The following is a 22,029-nucleotide window of genomic DNA, read 5'->3' on the forward strand; positions in this document are numbered from 1 at the left end:
AACGGTTCTGCAACCGCCGTCATCTGCAGCAGCTGTAATATATATATATATATATATATATATATATATATATATATATATATATATATATATATATATATATATATATATTATCCCTGGGGATAGGGGATTAAGAGTACTTCCCACGTATTCCCTGCGTGTCGTAGAAGGCGACTAAAAGGGGAGGGAGCGGGGGCTGGAAATCCTCCCCTCTCGTTTTTTTTTAATTTTCCAAAAGAAGGAACAGAGAATTGGGCCAGGTGAGGGTATTCCCTCAAAGGCCCAGTCCTCTGTTCTCAACGCTACCTCGCTAATGCGGGAAATGGCGAATAGTTTGAAAGAAAAAGATATATATATATATATATATATATATATATATATATATATATATATATATATATATATATATATATATAATATATATATATATAGAGGGTGGTGAGAGTAAGTGAGCTTGGGAAGGAGACTTCTGTGAGGAAGTACCAGGAGAGACTGAGTACAGAATGGAAAAAGGTGAGAACAATGGAAGTAAGGGGAGTGGGGGAGGAATGGGATGTATTTAGGGAATCAGTGATGGATTGCGCAAAAGATGCTTGTGGCATGAGAAGAGTGGGAGGTGCGTTGATTAGAAAGGGTAGTGAGTGGTGGGATGAAGAAGTAAGATTATTAGTGAAAAAGAAGAGAGAGGCATTTGGATGATTTTTGCAGGGAAAAAATGCAATTGAGTGGGAGATGTATAAAAGAAAGAGACAGGAGGTCAAGAGAAAGGTGCAAGAGGTGAAAAAGAGGGCAAATGAGAGTTGGGGTGAGAGAGTATCATTAAATTTTAGGGAAAATAAAAAGATGTTCTGGAAGGAGGTAAATAAAGTGCGTAAGACAAGGGAGCAAATGGGAACTTCAGTGAAGGGCACAAATGGGGAGGTGATAACAAGTAGTGGTGATGTGAGAAGGAGATGGAGTGAGTATTTTGAAGGTTTGTTGAATGTGTTTGATGATGAGTGGCAGATATAGGGTGTTTTGGTCAAGGTGGTGTGCAAAGTGAGAGGGTTAGAAAAATGATTTGGTAAACAGAGAAGAGGTAGTAAAAGCTTTGCGGAAGATGAAAGCCGGCAAGGCAGCAGGTTTGGATGGTATTGCAGTGGAATTTATTAAAAAAGGGGGTGACTGTATTATTGACTGGTTGGTAAGGTTATGTATGTATGACTCATGGTGAGGTGCCTGAGGATTGGCGGAATACGTGCATAGTGCCTGTGTACAAAGGCAAAGGGAATAAGAGTGAGTGCTCAAATTACAGAGGTATAAGTTTGTTGAGTCTCGATACACTGCGGCGAGGCGACGCGACGCTGACACAATCACTGTCACAATATCACTTCTGCCTCCTTCCAAGCGTTGTTTCAGGGAATAATTCCGGGTTGCTGAAGACGTTGCGGCAGCCTGTGTGAAGACGTGGCACCTGGCGAGGTTTGTGTTGCAATGGTTCCCGATTTACAAACGTAGTAGCATCACTGGTGGGCCAAGGTAGTTCCGTTTGCGAAGAGGCGCTTTATATGATGTCTTGACACACGATGATCTTGTTCTGGTGTACCAGAGTCCAGTCATCCAGACCAAAGGTCTTCCTTCCTCCCTGGAGGCGTACAGGAAGCGGGAATGACATAGCCACCAAAGAGAATCCAGCATGCAGCAATCAGAGATCCAATACTTAACACGAGTCCCAGGAACAGCCAGATGCGTGCTCCATATGGTCCCAAGCAACCATCTGTGTACAAATCTCCACGCAGCTGCCCACTGCTGACTGTGCTTAACCATTAGCATGGCAAGTGTGGCAATAATCTCCTCAAACATGATAAGCATGATTGTAAGATACTTAATTGCATAGGGTACTGAGCTGTGAATCGATGATACACCACCAGCCCAACGAGCAATCCACTGCGTCCCTCAACGTGCTCGGGCTTTACCCAGATCTGTTAAAGGCTGGAAGTAATTGTGGTCTGTCTGCTGGTATGGAGGGATTGTTTTCATGCATGGTGTTTTGACATGTAATAGTGTAGTTTGGAGAGATAAAAAGGTAGCATTTGCTCTTTGTAGCTTATGGATGCTGGGGTGAAATGGAGGTGATACGGCTAGGGTCGTGGGTCACCGGGATGTTTGGGGGTCAGGGCACTAGTGGTCCTGATCCAGTGGGCGGGTATCCTGGCTGGGGTCGGGCTTTGGGGGACTGGCTGGTGATTGCGTTATTGGGGGGGGGGGGGGGGCGTGTTAGGGGCGGAGTATGGGGGATGTTGGTGATGAGGTAGGGGGGTGTCGGTTGGGCGCCGTCTGTGTGTGTGTGTGTGCGTTTGTGTGTGTGTGTGTGTGTGTATATATGTTTATTAGCCATGGGGATAGGGCCGTTGTATGAATACTTCCAACGTATTCCTCGCAGTGGCGTAAGATAAGGAAAGCGACTAGAGGGGTGTCCGGAGGGGACCGCGAGGGGGCCGGAAATCCGCCCCTCCTTGTTTTTTTTTACTTCTAAAATGGGAATATAGAAAGAAGGGAGTCACCGCGAGGGGTAGTTGATCTTCCTCCGCGCCTAGGCCTCAAGAGTGGGGTTGCACTATATGGGGAGAGGGTTTGTAACCTATGTTGGGTTTTTAGGTGTGCGTGGTTGGTGGTGGGGTGGTTTGGTATCCGGGTCGGGATGTGGGTAGCTGTGTGAAACGTAGTCAAGGGTGTTAGGGGTTACAACAGCTAATACCCCTACCCCTCTCATAACTCCCCCGGAGAGCACGAGACATGGAGGGGGGAGCCAACCTAAACAAGGCGAACAAGGAGTGGTTTGGAATTGTCCTGGGCGAGTGAAGTCGGGGGGTTAGTGATGAGGAACAAAGAGCAAGGGAAGGTGTAAGTAGCAATACTCCTGAAACCAGGAGTTCGTGGGTAGTATGTCACTATGAATGGTAATCAGTAAGTAAATTCTCGATTAATATGGTATTAATTGAATGTTGTTGGAGATTGTGGTGGACGGGTGTTGTGTGGTGCATGATGCTCCTGGGCATATCGAGTAGATAGATAATGTAGTGGCTTGGGGGGGCGGAGTGGATGTCGCCGAATTGACGTGGATCAGTTAGCGGTTTTGATGCTACGGAGAACGGGTTTTATAGTGGATGGGTGATTGAAATGCAAAGCGTGCAGTATGTCCGGCGTTGAGGGCAATAATTGGTATGCATGGGGTGTTTGTTGCAGTTGTTTGTATATCGGAAATGGTGCAGAGCTTGTAGTTTCCCCACACATTCCCCCCCCCCCCCCCCCCCCCCCCCCCCCCCCCCCCCCCCCCCCCCCCACCCGGAAAAAGGAAATGATGATTGGGAATACCTGGTTTAAAAGCGAGATATACATCAAGTATACTTATGTAAGTACGGAGAGATGGCCAGAGAGCGTTATTGGATTACGTGTTTAATGGACAGGCGTGAGGAAAGAGAGACTTTTGGATGTCAATTGTGCTGAGAGGTGCAACTGGATTGGATGTTGATCATTATCTTGTGGAGGCTAGGTGAAGATTAGTATGGGTTTTCAGAAGAAAAGAAAAGAGTGAATGTTGGGGTGAAGAAGGTGGTTGAGAGTAAGTGGGGCTTGGGAAGGAGTCCTGTGTGAAGATAGTATCAGGACGGACTGAGCTACAGAATGGAAAAGGTGAGAAACAAATGGAAGTAAGGGGAGTGGGGGAGGATGGGAGGTATTTAGGGAATCAGTGATGGCTTGCGCCAAAGATGTTGTGGATGGAGAAGAGTGGGAGGTGGGTGGTTTAGAAGGGTAGTTTAGTGAGTGGTGGATGATGAGATGTAAGAGTATAGTGAAGAGAAGAAGAGAGAGGATTTGGACGATTTTTGCAGGGAAAAAAGCCAATTGAGTGGAGAAGTATAAAAAAAAGAGACCAGTAGGAGGTTCAAGCTCTTTTCTCTCAAGAGAAAGGTGCAAGAGGTGAAAAAAAGGGGGAAATGAGATTTGGGGTTAGAGACTATCAGTAAATTTTAGGGAGAATAAAAAGATGTTCCTGGTAAGGAGTAAATAGGGTGCGTAAGCCAAGGGAGCACATGGGAACTTTTAGTAAATGGCGTAAAGATAAATGGGGAGGTGATGAACAAGTAGTGGTATGATTGGAGTGAGATGGGAGATGGGAAATGAGTATTTCTGATGGTTGTTGAAGGTGTCTGATGACAGGTGGCAGATATAGGTGTTTGGGGTCGAGGGTTGGTGTGCAAAGTGTGAGGGTTTGGGAAAATGATTTGGTAAACATGAGAGAGGTAGTAAAAAGCTGCGGAAGATGAAAGCCGGCAAGCAGCAGGTATTGGATGGTATTGCAGTGGTGGAACTATTAAAAAAGGGGGTGATGTATTGTTGATCTGGTTGGTAAGGTTATTTAATGTATGTATGACTTCATGGTGAGGTGCTGGGGATTGGCGGGAATGCTTGCATAAGTTGCATTGTCAAAGGCAAAGGGGATAAGAGTGAGTGCTCAATTACAGAGGTATAAGTTTGTTGGTATTCTGGTAAATTTTTATGGGAGGGTATTGATTGAGAGGGTGAAGGGGAAAGTACAGGCATCGATTTTGGGGGAAAAGGGAGGGGGGTGGTTTTTTAGAAGTGGAGGGATGTGTGGATCAGGTTTTTTGCTTTGAAGGGGGGGGGAAAAAAAAGTATTGGGGAGAAATTTTCTTAGGAAAAACAAAGGATTTGTATGTGCCCTTTTTTGGTTTTTGGAGAAGGCCCCTATGATAGGGGTTGATAGAGATTTCTTGTGGAAAGGGAATTTAAGAATATTGGTGTGGGGCAAGTTGTTAGAAGCAAATGGAAAAAATTTTTTTCCCAGGATTAAGGGGATTTTTGTACGTGTAGGAGAGAAGGGGGAAAGGGGATTGGTTTTTCAGTGAAAAGTAGGTTTGCGGAAAAGGGGGGTGTGATTCCCATGGTTTTTAATTTTTTTTATGGAAGGGGTTGTTAGGGAGGTAAATGCCCAAATTTTGGAAAGAGGGGCAAATATGAAGTCTGTTGGGGGGGTGAGAGAGCTTGGGAAGTGAGTCAGTTGTTGTTCGCTGATGATACAGCGCTGGTGGCGGATTCATGTGAGAAACTGCAGAAGCTGGTGACGGAGTTTGGTAAAGTGTGTGGAAGAAGAAAGTTAAGAGTAAATGTGAATAAGAGCAAGGTTATTAGGTACAGTAGGGTTGAGGGTCAAGTCAATTGGGAGGTGAGTTTGAATGGAGAAAAACTGGAGGAAGTGAAGTGTTTTAGATATCTGGGAGTGGATCTGTCAGCGGATGGAACCATGGAAGCGGAAGTGGATCATAGCGTGGGGGAGGGGGCGAAAATTTTGGGAGCCTTGAAAAATGTGTGGAAGTCGAGAACATTATCCCGGAAAGCAAAAATGGGTATGTTTGAAGGAATAGTGGTTCCAACAATGTTGTATGGTTGCGAGGCGTGGGCTATGGATAGAGTTGTGCGCAGGAGGATGGATGTGCTGAAAATGAGATGTTTGAGGACAATGTGTGGTGTGAGGTGGTTTGATCGAGTAAGTAACGTAAGGGTAAGAGAGATGTGTGGAAATAAAAAGAGCGTGGTTGAGAGAGCAGAAGAGGGTGTTTTGAAGTTGTTTGGGCACATGGAGAGAATGAGTGAGGAAAGATTGACCAAGAGGATATATGTGTCGGAGGTGGAGGGAACGAGGAGAAGAGGGAGACCAAATTGGAGGTGGAAAGATGGAGTGAAAAGGATTTTGTGTGATCGGGGCCTGAACATGCAGGAGGGTGAAAGGAGGGCAAGGAATAGAGTGAATTGGAGCGATGTGGTATACAGGGGTTGACGTGCTGTCAGTGGATTGAATCAAGGCATGTGAAGCGTCTGGGGTAAACCATGGAAAGCTGTGTAGGTATGTATATTTGCGTGTGTGGACGTGTGTATGTACATGTGTATGGGGGGGGGTTGGGCCATTTCTTTCGTCTGTTTCCTTGCGCTACCTCGCAAACGCGGGAGACAGCGACGAGGTATAAAAAAAAAAAAAAATATATATATATATATATATATATATATATATATATATATATATATATATATATATATATATGTCGCTCTTCTTATTGAGGGAATTTAAAGTGTTCAAACAGTGTACTGGACCTAAAAGGCGATGCCCGCTCCTTGTGGGGCGTAAAGCCTTGACGGCAAGAGCAAAGCCATTGTCGCTTGACTTGGGAGGGTCTTTTCCGCCTCCTAAAAGGCATTCTCCCGGTAGGCATAGAAGAATCCAAACGGTTCTGCAACCGCCGTCATCTGCAGCAGCTGTAATATATATATATATATATATATATATATATATATATATATATATATATATATATATATATATATATATATATTATCCCTGGGGATAGGGGATTAAGAGTACTTCCCACGTATTCCCTGCGTGTCGTAGAAGGCGACTAAAAGGGGAGGGAGCGGGGGCTGGAAATCCTCCCCTCTCGTTTTTTTTTTAATTTTCCAAAAGAAGGAACAGAGAATTGGGCCAGGTGAGGGTATTCCCTCAAAGGCCCAGTCCTCTGTTCTCAACGCTACCTCGCTAATGCGGGAAATGGCGAATAGTTTGAAAGAAAAAGATATATATATATATATATATATATATATATATATATATATATATATATATATATATATATATATATAATATATATATATATAGAGGGTGGTGAGAGTAAGTGAGCTTGGGAAGGAGACTTCTGTGAGGAAGTACCAGGAGAGACTGAGTACAGAATGGAAAAAGGTGAGAACAATGGAAGTAAGGGGAGTGGGGGAGGAATGGGATGTATTTAGGGAATCAGTGATGGATTGCGCAAAAGATGCTTGTGGCATGAGAAGAGTGGGAGGTGCGTTGATTAGAAAGGGTAGTGAGTGGTGGGATGAAGAAGTAAGATTATTAGTGAAAAAGAAGAGAGAGGCATTTGGATGATTTTTGCAGGGAAAAAATGCAATTGAGTGGGAGATGTATAAAAGAAAGAGACAGGAGGTCAAGAGAAAGGTGCAAGAGGTGAAAAAGAGGGCAAATGAGAGTTGGGGTGAGAGAGTATCATTAAATTTTAGGGAAAATAAAAAGATGTTCTGGAAGGAGGTAAATAAAGTGCGTAAGACAAGGGAGCAAATGGGAACTTCAGTGAAGGGCACAAATGGGGAGGTGATAACAAGTAGTGGTGATGTGAGAAGGAGATGGAGTGAGTATTTTGAAGGTTTGTTGAATGTGTTTGATGATGAGTGGCAGATATAGGGTGTTTTGGTCAAGGTGGTGTGCAAAGTGAGAGGGTTAGAAAAATGATTTGGTAAACAGAGAAGAGGTAGTAAAAGCTTTGCGGAAGATGAAAGCCGGCAAGGCAGCAGGTTTGGATGGTATTGCAGTGGAATTTATTAAAAAAGGGGGTGACTGTATTATTGACTGGTTGGTAAGGTTATGTATGTATGACTCATGGTGAGGTGCCTGAGGATTGGCGGAATACGTGCATAGTGCCTGTGTACAAAGGCAAAGGGAATAAGAGTGAGTGCTCAAATTACAGAGGTATAAGTTTGTTGAGTCTCGATACACTGCGGCGAGGCGACGCGACGCTGACACAATCACTGTCACAATATCACTTCTGCCTCCTTCCAAGCGTTGTTTCAGGGAATAATTCCGGGTTGCTGAAGACGTTGCGGCAGCCTGTGTGAAGACGTGGCACCTGGCGAGGTTTGTGTTGCAATGGTTCCCGATTTACAAACGTAGTAGCATCACTGGTGGGCCAAGGTAGTTCCGTTTGCGAAGAGGCGCTTTATATGATGTCTTGACACACGATGATCTTGTTCTGGTGTACCAGAGTCCAGTCATCCAGACCAAAGGTCTTCCTTCCTCCCTGGAGGCGTACAGGAAGCGGGAATGACATAGCCACCAAAGAGAATCCAGCATGCAGCAATCAGAGATCCAATACTTAACACGAGTCCCAGGAACAGCCAGATGCGTGCTCCATATGGTCCCAAGCAACCATCTGTGTACAAATCTCCACGCAGCTGCCCACTGCTGACTGTGTTAACCATTAGCATGGCAAGTGTGGCAATAACTCCACAAACATGATAAGCATGATTGAAGACTTCATTGCTAGGGTACTGAGCAGCTGCATCGATGATACACCACCAGCCAAGAGCAAACAGCGTCCCTCACTTGCGGGCTTCCCCAGAACTTTTTAAAGGGGAAGTAAATGTTTACAGTTGTGTTACTGGAGTGATAGTTTTCATGCATGGTGTTTTGACAAGAAAATAGTGAAGTTGGAGAAAAATGTAGCTTAGACATTGAAGCTTATTGATTCAGTGGTGAAATTGATGAGAACTGCTATTGACGTTTGTGTGAATAAATTGTACATTTCCTTTTCCATAACCAGAGGTTGAACCATTATGTGACGTTCATTTTTTCATTCATTTCAAGCTAAAAGTTTGTTTTCTAAATTGTTTCTTACATTTTTCATATGTATATATATGTATGTGTGTGTGTGTGTGTGTGTGTGTGTGTGTGTGCGTGTGTGTGTGTGTGTGTGTGTTTATATATGTATATTATCCCTGGGGATAGGGGTGAAAGAATACTTCCCACGTATTCCTCGCGTGTCGTAGAAAGCGACTAGAGGGGACGGGAGCGGGGGGCCGGAAATCCTCCCCTCCTTGTATTAACTTTCTAAAATGGGAAATAGAAGAAGGAGTCACGCGGGGAGTGATCATCCTCCTCGAAGGCTCAGAGTGGGGTGCCTAAATGTGTGTGGATGTAACCAAGATGTGAAAAAAGGAGAGATAGGTAGTATGTTTGAGGAAAGGAACCTGGATGTTTTGGCTCTGAGTGAAACGAAGCTCAAGGGTAAAGGGGAAGAGTGGTTTGGAAATGTCTGGGGAGTGAAGTCAGGGGTTAGTGAGAGGACAAGAGCAAGGGAAGGAGTAGCAATACTCCTGAAACAGGAGTTGTGGGAGTATGTCATAGAATGTAAGAAAGTAAATTCTCGATTAATATGGGTAAAATTGAAAGTTGATGGAGAGAGGTGGGTGATTATTGGTGCATATGCACCTGGGCATGAGAAGAAAGATCATGAGAGGCAAGTGTTTTGGGAGCAGCTAAATGAGTGTGTTAGCGGTTTTGATGCACGAGACCGGGTTATAGTGATGGGTGATTTGAATGCAAAGGTGAGTAATGTGGCAGTTGAGGGAATAATTGGTATGCATGGGGTGTTCAGTGTTGTAAATGGAAATGGTGAAGAGCTTGTAGATTTATGTGCTGAAAAAGGACTGATGATTGGGAATACCTGGTTTAAAAAGCGAGATATACATAAGTATACTTATGTAAGTAGGAGAGATGGCCAGAGAGCGTTATTGGATTACGTGTTAATGGACAGGCGTGCGAAAGAGAGACTTTTGGATGTCAATGTGCTGAGAGGTGCAACTGGAGGGATGTCTGATCATTATCTTGTGGAGGCTAAGGTGAAGATTAGTATGGGTTTTCAGAAAAGAAGAGTGAATGTTGGGGTGAAGAAGGTGGTGAGAGTAAGTGAGCTTGGGAAGGAGACCTGTGTGAAGAAGTATCAGGAGAGACTGTGTACAGAATGGAAAAAGGTGAGAACAATGGAAGTAAGGGGAGTGGGGGAGGAATGGGATGTATTTAGGGAATCAGTGATGGCTTGCGCAAAAGATGCTTGTGGCATGAGAAGAGTGGGAGGTGGGCTGTTTAGAAAGGGTAGTGAGTGGTGGGATGAAGAAGTAAGAGTATTAGTGAAAGAGAAGAGAGAGGCATTTGGACGATTTTTGCAGGGAAAAAATGCAATTGAGTGGGAGAAGTATAAAAGAAAGAGACAGGAGGTCAAGAGAAAGGTGCAAGAGGTGAAAAAAAGGGCAAATGAGAGTTGGGGTTAGAGACTATCAGTAAATTTTAGGGAGAATAAAAAGATGTTCTGGAAGGAGGTAAATAGGGTGCGTAAGACAAGGGAGCAAATGGGAACTTCAGTAAAGGGCGTAAATGGGGAGGTGATAACAAGTAGTGGTGATGTGAGAAGGAGATGGAATGAGTATTTTGAAGGTTTGTTGAATGTGTCTGATGACAGAGTGGCAGATATAGGGTGTTTGGGTCGAGGTGGTGTGCAAAGTGAGAGGGTTAGGGAAAATGATTTGGTAAACAGAGAAGAGGTAGTAAAAGCTTTGCGGAAGATGAAAGCCGGCAAGGCAGCAGGTTTGGATGGTATTGCAGTGGAATCTATTAAAAAAGGGGGTGACTGTATTGTTGACTGGTTGGTAAGGTTATTTAATGTATGTATGACTCATGGTGAGGTGCCTGAGGATTGGCGGAATGCTTGCATAGTGCCATTGTACAAAGGCAAAGGGGATAAGAGTGAGTGCTCAAATTACAGAGGTATAAGTTTGTTGAGTATTCCTGGTAAATTATATGGGAGGGTATTGATTGAGAGGGTGAAGGCATGTACAGAGCATCAGATTGGGGAAGAGCAGTGTGGTTTCAGAAGTGGTAGAGGATGTGTGGATCAGGTGTTTGCTTTGAAGAATGTATGTGAGAAATACTTAGAAAAGCAAATGGATTTGTATGTAGCATTTATGGATCTGGAGAAGGCATATGATAGAGTTGATAGAGATGCTCTGTGGAAGGTATTAAGAATATATGGTGTGGGAGGCAAGTTGTTAGAAGCAGTGAAAAGTTTTTATCGAGGATGTAAGGCATGTGTACGTGTAGGAAGAGAGGAAAGTGATTGGTTCTCAGTGAATGTAGGTTTGCGGCAGGGGTGTGTGATGTCTCCATGGTTGTTTAATTTGTTTATGGATGGGGTTGTTAGGGAGGTAAATGCAAGAGTTTTGGAAAGAGGGGCAAGTATGAAGTCTGTTGGGGATGAGAGAGCTTGGGAAGTGAGTCAGTTGTTGTTCGCTGATGATACAGCGCTGGTGGCGGATTCATGTGAGAAACTGCAGAAGCTGGTGACGGAGTTTGGTAAAGTGTGTGGAAGAAGAAAGTTAAGAGTAAATGTCAATAAGAGCAAGGTTATTAGGTACAGTAGGGTTGAGGGTCAAGTCAATTGGGAGGTGAGTTTGAATGGTGAGAGGCTGGAGGAAGTGAAGTGTTTTAGATATCTGGGAGTGGATCTGTCAGCGGATGGAACCATGGAAGCGGAAGTGGATCATAGGGTGGGGGAGGGGGCGAAAATTTTGGGAGCCTTGAAAAATGTGTGGAAGTCGAGAACATTATCCCGGAAAGCAAAAATGGGTATGTTTGAAGGAATAGTAGTTCCAACAATGTTGTATGGTTGCGAGGCGTGGGCTATGGATAGAGTTGTGCGCAGGAGGATGGATGTGCTGGAAATGAGATGTTTGAGTGAGGACAATGTGTGGTGTGAGGTGGTTTGATCGAGTAAGTAACGTAAGGGTAAGAGAGATGTGTGGAAATAAAAAGAGCGTGGTTGAGAGAGCAGAAGAGGGTGTTTTGAAATGGTTTGGGCACATGGAGAGAATGAGTGAGGAAAGATTGACCAAGAGGATGTATGTGTCGGAGGTGGAGGGAACGAGGAGAAGAGGGAGACCAAATTGGAGGTGGAAAGATGGAGTGAAAAGGATTTTGTGTGACCGGGGCCTGAACATGCAGGAGGGTGAAAGGAGGGCAAGGAATAGAGTGAATTGGAGCGATGTGGTATACAGGGGTTGACGTGCTGTCAGTGGATTGAATCAAGGCATGTGAAGCGTCTGGGGTAAACCATGGAAAGCTGTGTAGGTATGTATATTTGCGTGTGTGGACGTGTGTATGTACATGTGTATGGGGGGGGTTGGGCCATTTCTTTCGTCTGTTTCCTTGCGCTACCTCGCAAACGCGGGAGACAGCGACAAAGTATAAAAAAAGAAAAAAAAAAAAAAAAAGTTTGTTGAGTATTCCTGGTAAATTATATGGGAGGGTATTGATTGAGAGGGTGAAGGCATGTACAGAGCATCAGATTGGGGATGAGCAGTGTGGTTTCAGAAGTGGTAGAGGATGTGTGGATCAGGTGTTTGCTTTGAAGAATGTATGTGAGAAATACTTAGAAAAGCAAATGGATTTGTATATAGCATTTATGGATCTGGAGAAGGCATATGATAGAGTTGATAGAGTTGCTCTGTGGAAGGTATTAAAAATATATGGTGTGGGAGGCAAGTTGTTAGAAGGCGTAAAAAGTTTTTATCAAGGATGTAAGGTATGTGTACGTGTAGGAAGAGAGGAAAGTGATTGGTTCTCAGTGAATGTAGGTTTGCGGCAGGGGTGTGTGATGTCTCCATGGTTGTTTAATTTGTTTATGGATGGGGTTGTTAGGGAGGTGAATGCAAGAGTTTTGGAAAGAAGGGCAAGTATGAAGTCTGTTGGGGATGAGAGAGCTTGGGAAGTGAGTCAATTGTTGTTCGCTGATGATACAACGCTGGTGGCTGATTCATGTGAGAAACTGCAGAAGCTGGTGACTGAGTTTGGTAGTGTGTGAAAGAAGAAAGTTAAGAGTAAATGTGAATAAGAGCAAGGTAATTAGGTACAGTAGGGTTGAGGGTCAAGTCAATTGGGAGGTAAGTTTGAATGGAGAAAAACTGGAGGAAGTAAAGTGTTTTAGATATCTGGGAGTGGATCTGGCAGCGGATGGAACCATGGAAGCGGAAGTGGATCATAGGGTGGGGGAGGGGGCGAAAATCCTGGGAGCCTTGAAGAATGTGTGGAAGTCGAGAACATTATCTCGGAAAGCAAAACTGGGTATGTTTGAAGGAATAGTGGTTCCAACAATGTTGTATGGTTGCGAGGTGTGGGCTATGGATAGAGTTGTGCGCAGGGGGATGGATGTGCTGGAAATGAGATGTTTGAGGACAATGTGTGGTGTGAGGTGGTTTGATCGAGTAAGTAACGTAAGGGTAAGAGAGATGTGTGGAAATAAAAAGAGCATGGTTGAGAGAGCAGAAGAGGGTGTTTTGAAATGGTTTGGGCACATGGAGAGAATGAGTGAGGAAAGATTGACCAAGAGGATATATGTGTCGGATGTGGAGGGAACGAGGAGAAGTGGGAGACCAAATTGGAGGTGGAAAGATGGAGTGAAAAAGATTTTGTGTGATCGGGGCCTGAACATGCAGGAGGGTGAAAGGAGGGCAAGGAATAGAGTGAATTGGATCGATGTGGTATACCGGGGTTGACGTGCTGTCAGTGGATTGAATCAGGACATGTGAAGCGTCTGGGGTAAACCATGGAAAGCTGTGTAGGTATGTATATTTGCGTGTATGGATGTATGTATACACATGTGTATGGGGGTGGGTTGGGCCATTTCTTTCGTTTGTTTCCTTGCGCTACTTCGCAAACGCGGGAGACGGCGGCAAAAAAAAAAAAAAAAAAAAAAAAATATATATATATATATATATATATATATATATATTTTTTTTTATACTTTGTCGCTGTCTCCCGCGTTTGCGAGGTAGCCGAGGTAGCGCAAGGAAACAGACGAAAGAAATGGCCCAACCCCCCCCCCATACACATGTATATACATACGTCCACACACGCAAATATACATACCTACACAGCTTTCCATGGTTTACCCCAGACGCTTCACATGCCTTGATTCAATCCACTGACAGCACGTCAACCCCGGTATACCACATCGCTCCAATTCACTCTATTCCTTGCCCTCCTTTCACCCTCCTGCATGTTCAGGCCCCGATCACACAAAATCTTTTTCACTCCATCTTTCCACCTCCAATTTGGTCTCCCTCTTCTCCTCGTTCCCTCCACCTCCGACACATATATCCTCTTGGTCAATCTTTCCTCACTCATTCTCTCCATGTGCCCAAACCACTTCAAAACACCCTCTTCTGCTCTCTCAACCACGCTCTTTTTATTTCCACACATCTCTCTTACCCTTACGTTACTCACTCGATCAAACCACCTCACACCACACATTGTCCTCAAACATCTCATTTCCAGCACATCCATCCTCCTGCGCACAACTCTATCCATAGCCCACGCCTCGCAACCATACAACATTGTTGGAACCACTATTCCTTCAAACATACCCATTTTTGCTTTCCATGATAATGTTCTCGACTTCCACACATTCTTCAAGGCCCCCAGAATTTTCGCCCCCTCCCCCACCCTATGATCCACTTCCGCTTCCATGGTTCCATCCGCTGCCAGATCCACTCCCAGATATCTAAAACACTTCACTTCCTCCAGTTTTTCTCCATTCAAACTCACCTCCCAATTGACTTGACCCTCAACCCTACTGTACCTAATAACCTTGCTCTTATTCACATTTACTCTTAACTTTCTTCTTCCACACACTTTACCAAACTCAGTCACCAGCTTCTGCAGTTTCTCACATGAATCAGCCACCAGCGCTGTATCATCAGCGAACAACAACTGACTCACTTCCCAAGCTCTCTCATCCCCAACAGACTTCATACTTGCCCCTCTTTCCAAAACTCTTGCATTTACCTCCCTAACAACCCCATCCATAAACAAATTAAACAACCATGGAGACATCACACACCCCTGCCGCAAACCTACATTCACTGAGAACCAATCACTTTCCTCTCTTCCTACACGTACACATGCCTTACATCCTCGATAAAAACTTTTCACTGCTTCTAACAACTTTCCTCCCACACCATATATTCTTAATACCTTCCACAGAGCATCTCTATCAACTCTATCATATGCCTTCTCCAGATCCATAAATGCTACATACAAATCCATTTGCTTTTCTAAGTATTTCTCACATACATTCTTCAAAGCAAACACCTGATCCACACATCCTCTACCACTTCTGAAACCACACTGCTCTTCCCCAATCTGATGCTCTGTACATGCCTTCACCCTCTCAATCAATACCCTTCCATATAATTTACCAGGAATACTCAACAAACTTATACCTCTGTAATCTAAGCACTCACTCTTATCCCCTTTGCCTTTGTACAATGGCACTATGCACGCATTCCGCCAATCCTCAGGCACCTCACCATGAGTTATACATACATTAAATAACCTTACCAACCAGTCAACAATACAGTCACCCCCTTTTTTAATAAATTCCACTGCAATACCATCCAAACCTGCTGCCTTGCCGGCTCTCATCTTCCGCAAAGCTTTCACTACCTCTTCTCTGTTTACCAAATCATTTTCCCTAACCCTCTCACTTTGCACACCACCTCGACCAAAACACCCTATATCTGCCACTCTATCATCAAACACATTCAACAAACCTTCAAAATACTCACTCCATCTCCTTCTCACATCACCACTACTTGTTATCACCTCCCCATTTGCGCCCTTCACTGAAGTTCCCATTTGCTCCCTTGTCTTACGCACTTTATTAACCTTCTTCCATATATATATATATATATATATATATATATATATATATATATATATATATATATATATATATATATATATATGTATGTATATAAGAATGTATGTGAGAAATACTTAGAAAAGCAAATGGATTTGTATGTAGCATTTATGGATCTGGAGAAGGCATATGATAGAGTTGATAGAGATGCTCTGTGGAAGGTATTAAGAATATATGGTGTGGGAGGAAAGTTGTTAGAAGCAGTGAAAAGTTTTTATCGAGGATGTAAGGCATGTGTACGTGTAGGAAGAGAGGAAAGTGATTGGTTCTCAGTGAATGTAGGTTTGCGGCAGGGGTGTGTGATGTCTCCATGGTTGTTTAATTTGTTTATGGATGGGGTTGTTAGGGAGGTAAATGCAAGAGTTTTGGAAAGAGGGGCAAGTATGAAGTCTGTTGGGGATGAGAGAGCTTGGGAAGTGAGTCAGTTGTTGTTCGCTGATGATACAGCGCTGGTGGCTGATTCATGTGAGAAACTGCAGAAGCTGGTGACTGAGTTTGGTAAAGTGTGTGGAAGAAGAAAGTTAAGAGTAAATGTGAATAAGAGCAAGGTTATTAGGTACAGTAGGGTTGAGGGTCAAGTCAATTGGGAGGTGAGTTTGAATGGAGAAAAACTGGAGGAAGTGAAGTGTTTTAGATATCTGGGAGTGGATCTGGCAGCGGATGGAACCATGGAAGCGGAAGTGGATCATAGGGTGGGGGAGGGGGCGAAAATTCTGGGGGCCTTGAAGAATGTGTGGAAGTCGAGAACATTATCTCGGAAAGCAAAAATGGGTATGTTTGAAGGAATAGTGGTTCCAACAATGTTGTATGGTTGCGAGGCGTGGGCTATGAATAGAGTTGTGCGCAGGAGGATGGATGTGCTGGAAATGAGATGTTTGAGGACAATGTGTGGTGTGAGGTGGTTTGATCGAGTGAGTAACGTAAGGGTAAGAGAGATGTGTGGAAATAAAATGAGCGTGGTTGAGAGAGCAGAAGAGGGTGTTTTGAAGTGGTTTGGGCACATGGAGAGAATGAGTGAGGAAAGATTGACCAAGAGGATATATGTGTCGGAGTTGGAGGGAACGAAGAGAAGAGGGAGACCAAATTGGAGGTGGAAAGATGGAGTGAAAAAGATTTTGTGTGATCGGGGCCTGAACATGCAGGAGAGTGAAAGGAGGGCAAGGAATAGAGTGAATTGGAGCGATGTGGTATACCGGGGTTGACGTGCTGTCAGTGGATTGAATCAAGGCATGTGAAGCGTCTGGGGTAAACCATGGAAAGCTGTGTAGGTATGTATATTTGCGTGTGTGGACGTATGTATATACATATGTATGGGGGGGGGGTTGGGCCATTTCTTTCGTCTGTTTCCTTGCGCTACCTCGCAAACGCGGGAGACAGCGACAAAGTATAATAAAAAAAAATATATATATATATATATATATATATATATATATATATATATATATATATATATATATATATATATATTTTTTTTTTTTCCTTTGTCGCTGTTTCCCGCGTTTGCGAGGTAGCGCAAGGAAACAGACGAAAGAAATGGCCCAACCCACCGCCATACACATGCCTTGATTCAATCCACTGACAGCACGTCAACCCCGGTATACCACATCGCTCCAATTCACTCTATTCTTTGCCCTCCTTTCACCCTCCTGCATGTTCAGGCCCCGATCACACAAAATCTTTTTCACTCCATCTTTCCACCTCCAATTTGGTCTCCCTCTTCTCCTCGTTCCCTCCACCTCCGACACATATATCCTCTTGGTCAATCTTTCCTCACTCATTCTCTCCATGTGACCAAACCATTTCAAAACACCCTCTTCTGCTCTCTCAACCACGCTCTTTTTATTTCCACACATCTCTCTTACCCTTACGTTACTTACTCGATCAAACCACCTCACACCACACATTGTCCTCAAACATCTCATTTCCAGCACATCCATCCTCCTGCGCACAACTCTATCCATAGTCCACGCCTCACAACCATACAACATTGTTGGAACCACTATTCCTTCAAACATACCCATTTTTGCTTTCCGAGATAATGTTCTCGACTTCCACACATTCTTCAAGGCTCCCAGAATTTTCGCCCCCTCCCCCACCCTATGATCCACTTCCGCTTCCATGGTTCCATCCGCTGCCAGATCCACTCCCAGATATCTAAAACACTTCACTTCCTCCAGTTTTTCTCCATTCAAACTCACCTCCCAATTGAATTGACCCCAACCCTACTGTACCCAATAACCTTGCTCTTATTCACATTTACTCTTAACTTTCTTCTTTCACACACTTTACCAAACTCAGTCACCAGCTTCTGCAGTTTCTCACATGAATCAGCCACCAGCGCTGTATCATCAGCGAACAACAACTGACTCACTTCCCAAGCTCTCTCATCCCCAACAGACTTCATACTTGCCCCTCTTTCCAAAACTCTTGCATTTACCTCCCTAACAACCCCATCCATAAACAAATTAAACAACCATGGCGACATCACAATGTACAAGGCAAAGGTTATGAATAAGGGTGAGTGTTCAAACTACAGAGGCATGAGTTTGTGGAGGGTGAATGCATGTATAGAGCACCAGACTGGGGAGGAGCAGTGTGCTTTCAAAAGTGGTAGAGGATGTGTGGATCAAGTGTTTGCTTTGATGACTGTGTGAGAAATAATTAAGAAAAACAGATGGATTTGTATGTGGCATTTATGGACCAGTTTTACCCACATCAATCTAGAATTTACTTTCTTACACTCTATAACATACTCCCACAACTTCTGCTTCAGGAGTAGGGCCACTCCTTCCTTAGCTCTTGCTCTCTCATCAACTCCTGACTTTACTCCTAAGACTTTTCCAAATCATTCTTCATCTTTACCCTTGAGGTTTATTTCACTCAGAGCCAGAATATCCAGGTTTCTTTCCTCAAACATACTACATATCTCTCCTTTCTTCTCTTCTTGGTTATATCCACACACATTCAGACACCTCAATCTGAGCATCTCAGGAGGATGAGCACTTCTCACTTGACTCCTTCTTCTGTTTTCCCTTTTAAAAATTGAAATACAAGGAGGGGAGGGTTTCCAGCCCCCCACTCCCACCCCTTTAGTTGCATTGGTACACATATACTGTACATAATGATAAGTATGTGGAAACAAAAAACTATGGGTGAAAGAGAAATTCTGAAAACATACTTGAATTCAGTGTGCAAAAATACATAAACATTCTTTTTTTTCCATGGAACAAAATCTTTGTTGACCAATGTAATCTTAAACAAGAAATACCTATGATCAGTCACCCACGACTGCAAATGAGAGTATGTCCCATGCCTGGATTACTAATCAGTTGCGCACCAATCTTATTTAATGGCTGCTACAAACCAACTGTGAGTCAAGTATTGGTCTCTTCATTGAAGGGCTAGGCAATCCAAAGGGACTGAGTTTATGCAATACACAAGTAAATTTATGGCTCTTTGGGTGTAAAAGTACTAAGAACCCTCTTGTGAGCTCCTTCCCACATGATGATGCAGCTGGTCAGTCAGCTCACTACAGCTTCTTAGTCTAACACTGGCACAGCATGGAATTCAACATGCATTCAATTTCCTTTTATCACCAAAGATATTAACTTTTTATCCTTCTCAATGGCCATAACTGCAGATACAAATGGCCATAACTGCAGTGATACAATAGGGTGACATTAAGGGCTGGGAAAAAAAATCATACCACCATTCTACCTTTTTGTGTCATAGATAATGAAATTTCATCTACATCCAACTTAGCACTAAATACTGCATTTTCTTCCAACTTTCTATTCTCAAGAGCTAAATATTACTATCACATAAACCTACAACTCCTTTTATTAGACTCCTGCAGTTTTGAGAGGTACAAGTTCCTCAAAAAGACCGTACTCCTTTTCATACACTTTTTATACAACCTTGCCAAAGGTGACTTTTTGCTTGTCGTGTAACAACTTGAAGGCAGAGTTTAGCAACACCAGGGCCAACTGTAAGGTATAAATATACAATATACTTAAGGCCAATTAATTTTTATTGAGTTCTTGGATTCTAATGGAGTTTGACTAATGTATAATTACAAGAAATAAGGTAGTCATTAAAAGACAGCTAACGACCAGGGAGGTACATTACCAGTACTACCCACCTAGGTATCGGAAGGGTTAGTGATGGCTGCACAGTAAACCAGCAATTCATTGGTTGTTAAGTTGTACTCCTCTGACCCAGGAAGCAGTCTTTTCTTTCTGCCTCACCTACACATGTAATACTGGCATGATGTCTACAAACATACACCCCCTCCATGTAGTACATAATATGAAAACACTAAAAACTAATTCTTCATAAGTAGGTTTCCCTGCGGTGAGCACCGTACGCTAGCCCTGCCTTTTTGCACATTAGTAAGAGCAACAGATAGCAGTAGTTGGCAGGAACATTTAGGCAGGAGCATTAGGTAGAAATATAAGAAGTAGTTGGTAAGAACATTAGGCAGGAGCATTAAGTAGTAGTAGTAGTAGTCAGTAGGAACATTCGGCAGGAGCCTCTGTAAACTCTGTGCTAGAGTTGCCCTCTGCCAGTGGCCTGTTAAGGGTATGGCATTAAAGGCTAAGAAGCTGCACTGGAGTTCACTACTTATGGAGACTCTATTGCTATTGCTACTCTCTTGAGGGAATTCCAATTGGAAGCAGGCTTCAGGGATACAGATGGGTATACACAAGAAAACAATAGCTACAAAGGCACTAAGACCTAAACCATTATACTTACTTTACAATCATACCAATGACCCCTTTCCCCAGGATCTTCTATGTTGTAGTTCGCCATGACCATATCCCCTGGGCTTACGTTCTCAAATTTAATGCGTCTGTGAGCTCGAGGTCGGATATGCTTTAACAACAATTCTGAAGCATGATCATCTTCATACCTGTTGAAATTTTTTTCTATGAGATCTAAAATTCTATGCTCTACATTATAATTCATACATGTCTTCTTCCATATACGACAGAAAAGTTAAATGCAAGTCTTATCCAAAAACCAAGTTCTAAACACACTTATAGAGTTCTTCATCATTGCTCCACCAAATCCATGAGTTCTGCTTATATGCCTCAAGACTGGCAAAGAGCAGTGTGGTTTCAGAAGTGGTAGAAGATGTGTGGATCAGGTGTTTGCTTTGAAGAATGTATATGAGAAATACTTAGAAAAACAAGGCAAAAGGTATGGATTTTTCTTTAACTCCTATAAAAGGATTAGTTGTTATCTAATCTGGTTATTCCCTTCAAGGACTGGGACGTATCTTTTTTAATTCATGAAGAGAAAATATATATCATTCAAAAAATAATCATAAAAATTCACACAGTACTTTCCAAAACAATAAAAATACCAGTCATGGTTTCTTTTTGAGCGGATAAGCTTTTCTTCGTACATTCTTGGAACCACCTCCTAATGAATAAAACAGCAATGGATCATGGTGAAGTGCCTGAGGATTGGCGGAATGCATGCACAGCGCCATTGTACAAAGGCAGAGGGGATAAAGGTGAGTGTTCAAACTATAGAGGCATAAGTTTGTTGAGTATTCCTGGGAAATTATATGGGAGGGTATTGGTTGAGAGGGTGAAGGCATGTAAAGAGCATCAGATTGGGGAAGAGCAGTGTGGTTTCAGAAGTGGTAGAGGATGTGTGGATCAGGTGTTTGCTTTGAAGAATGTATATGAGAAATACTTAGAAAAACAATTGGATTTGTATGTAGCATTTATGGATCTGGAGAAGGCATATGATAGGGTTGATAGAGATGGTTTGTGGAAGGTTTTAAGGGTATATGGTGTGGGAGGTAAGTTGTCAGAAGCAGTGAAAAGTTTATACTAAGGATGTAAGGCATGTGTATGAGCAGGAAGAGAGGAGAGTGATTGGATCCCAGTAAATGTCAGTCTGCAGCAGGGGTTTGTGATGTCCCAATGGTTGTTTAATATGCTTATGGATGGGGTGGTTAGGGAGGTAAATGCAAGAGTTTTGGAGAGAGGGGTGAGCATGCAGTCCGTTGGGGATGAGAGGGACTGGGAAGTGAGTCAGTTGTTGTTTGCTGATGATACAGCACTAGTGGCTGATTCAAGAGAGAAACTGCAAAAGTTGATGACTCAGTTTGGCAAAGTGTGTGAAAGGAGAGAGTTGAGAGCAAATGTGATTAAGAGCAAGGTTATAAGGTTTGGTAGGGTTGAGGGACAAGTTAATTGGGATGTAAGTATGAATGGAGAAAAATTGGAGGAAGTGAAGTGTTTTAGATATCTGGGAGTGGACATAGCAGCTCATAGAAGCATGGAAATGGAACTGAATCACAGGGTGAGGGTGCTGACGAAGGTTCTGGGAGCGATGAAGAATGTATGGAAGAAGAGAACATTATCTTGGAGAGCAAAAATAGGTATGTTTGAAGGAATAGTGGTTCCAACAATGTTATATGGTTGCCAGGGATGGGCTATAGATAGGGATGTATGGAATAGGGTGGATGTGTTGGAAATTAAATGTTTGGGGACAATATATGGTGTGAGATGGTTTGATCAAGTAAGTAGTGAAAGGGTAAGAGAGATGTGTGGAAATAAAGTGTGGTTGAGAGAGCAGAAGAGGGTGTTGAAATGGT

The 22,029-nt window shown here is 43.3% G+C and overlaps 1 protein-coding gene across 1 annotated transcript in view; it reads right to left on the minus strand.

Moving 5' to 3' along the window:
• The window catches only part of LOC139764923 (E3 ubiquitin-protein ligase UHRF1-like), a 116,043-nt gene that overhangs the window by 85,274 nt on the left and 8,740 nt on the right, over positions 1-22,029 (minus strand). The window contains exon 4 of the mRNA XM_071692002.1: positions 20,169-20,325. Coding sequence (XP_071548103.1) covers positions 20,169-20,325 — 157 coding nt within the window. The remainder of the gene's footprint in view (positions 1-20,168; positions 20,326-22,029) is intronic.

Source organism: Panulirus ornatus, chromosome 51 (genome assembly GCF_036320965.1).
Source record: "Panulirus ornatus isolate Po-2019 chromosome 51, ASM3632096v1, whole genome shotgun sequence".
In the NCBI taxonomy this organism is placed as follows: domain Eukaryota; kingdom Metazoa; phylum Arthropoda; class Malacostraca; order Decapoda; family Palinuridae; genus Panulirus; species Panulirus ornatus.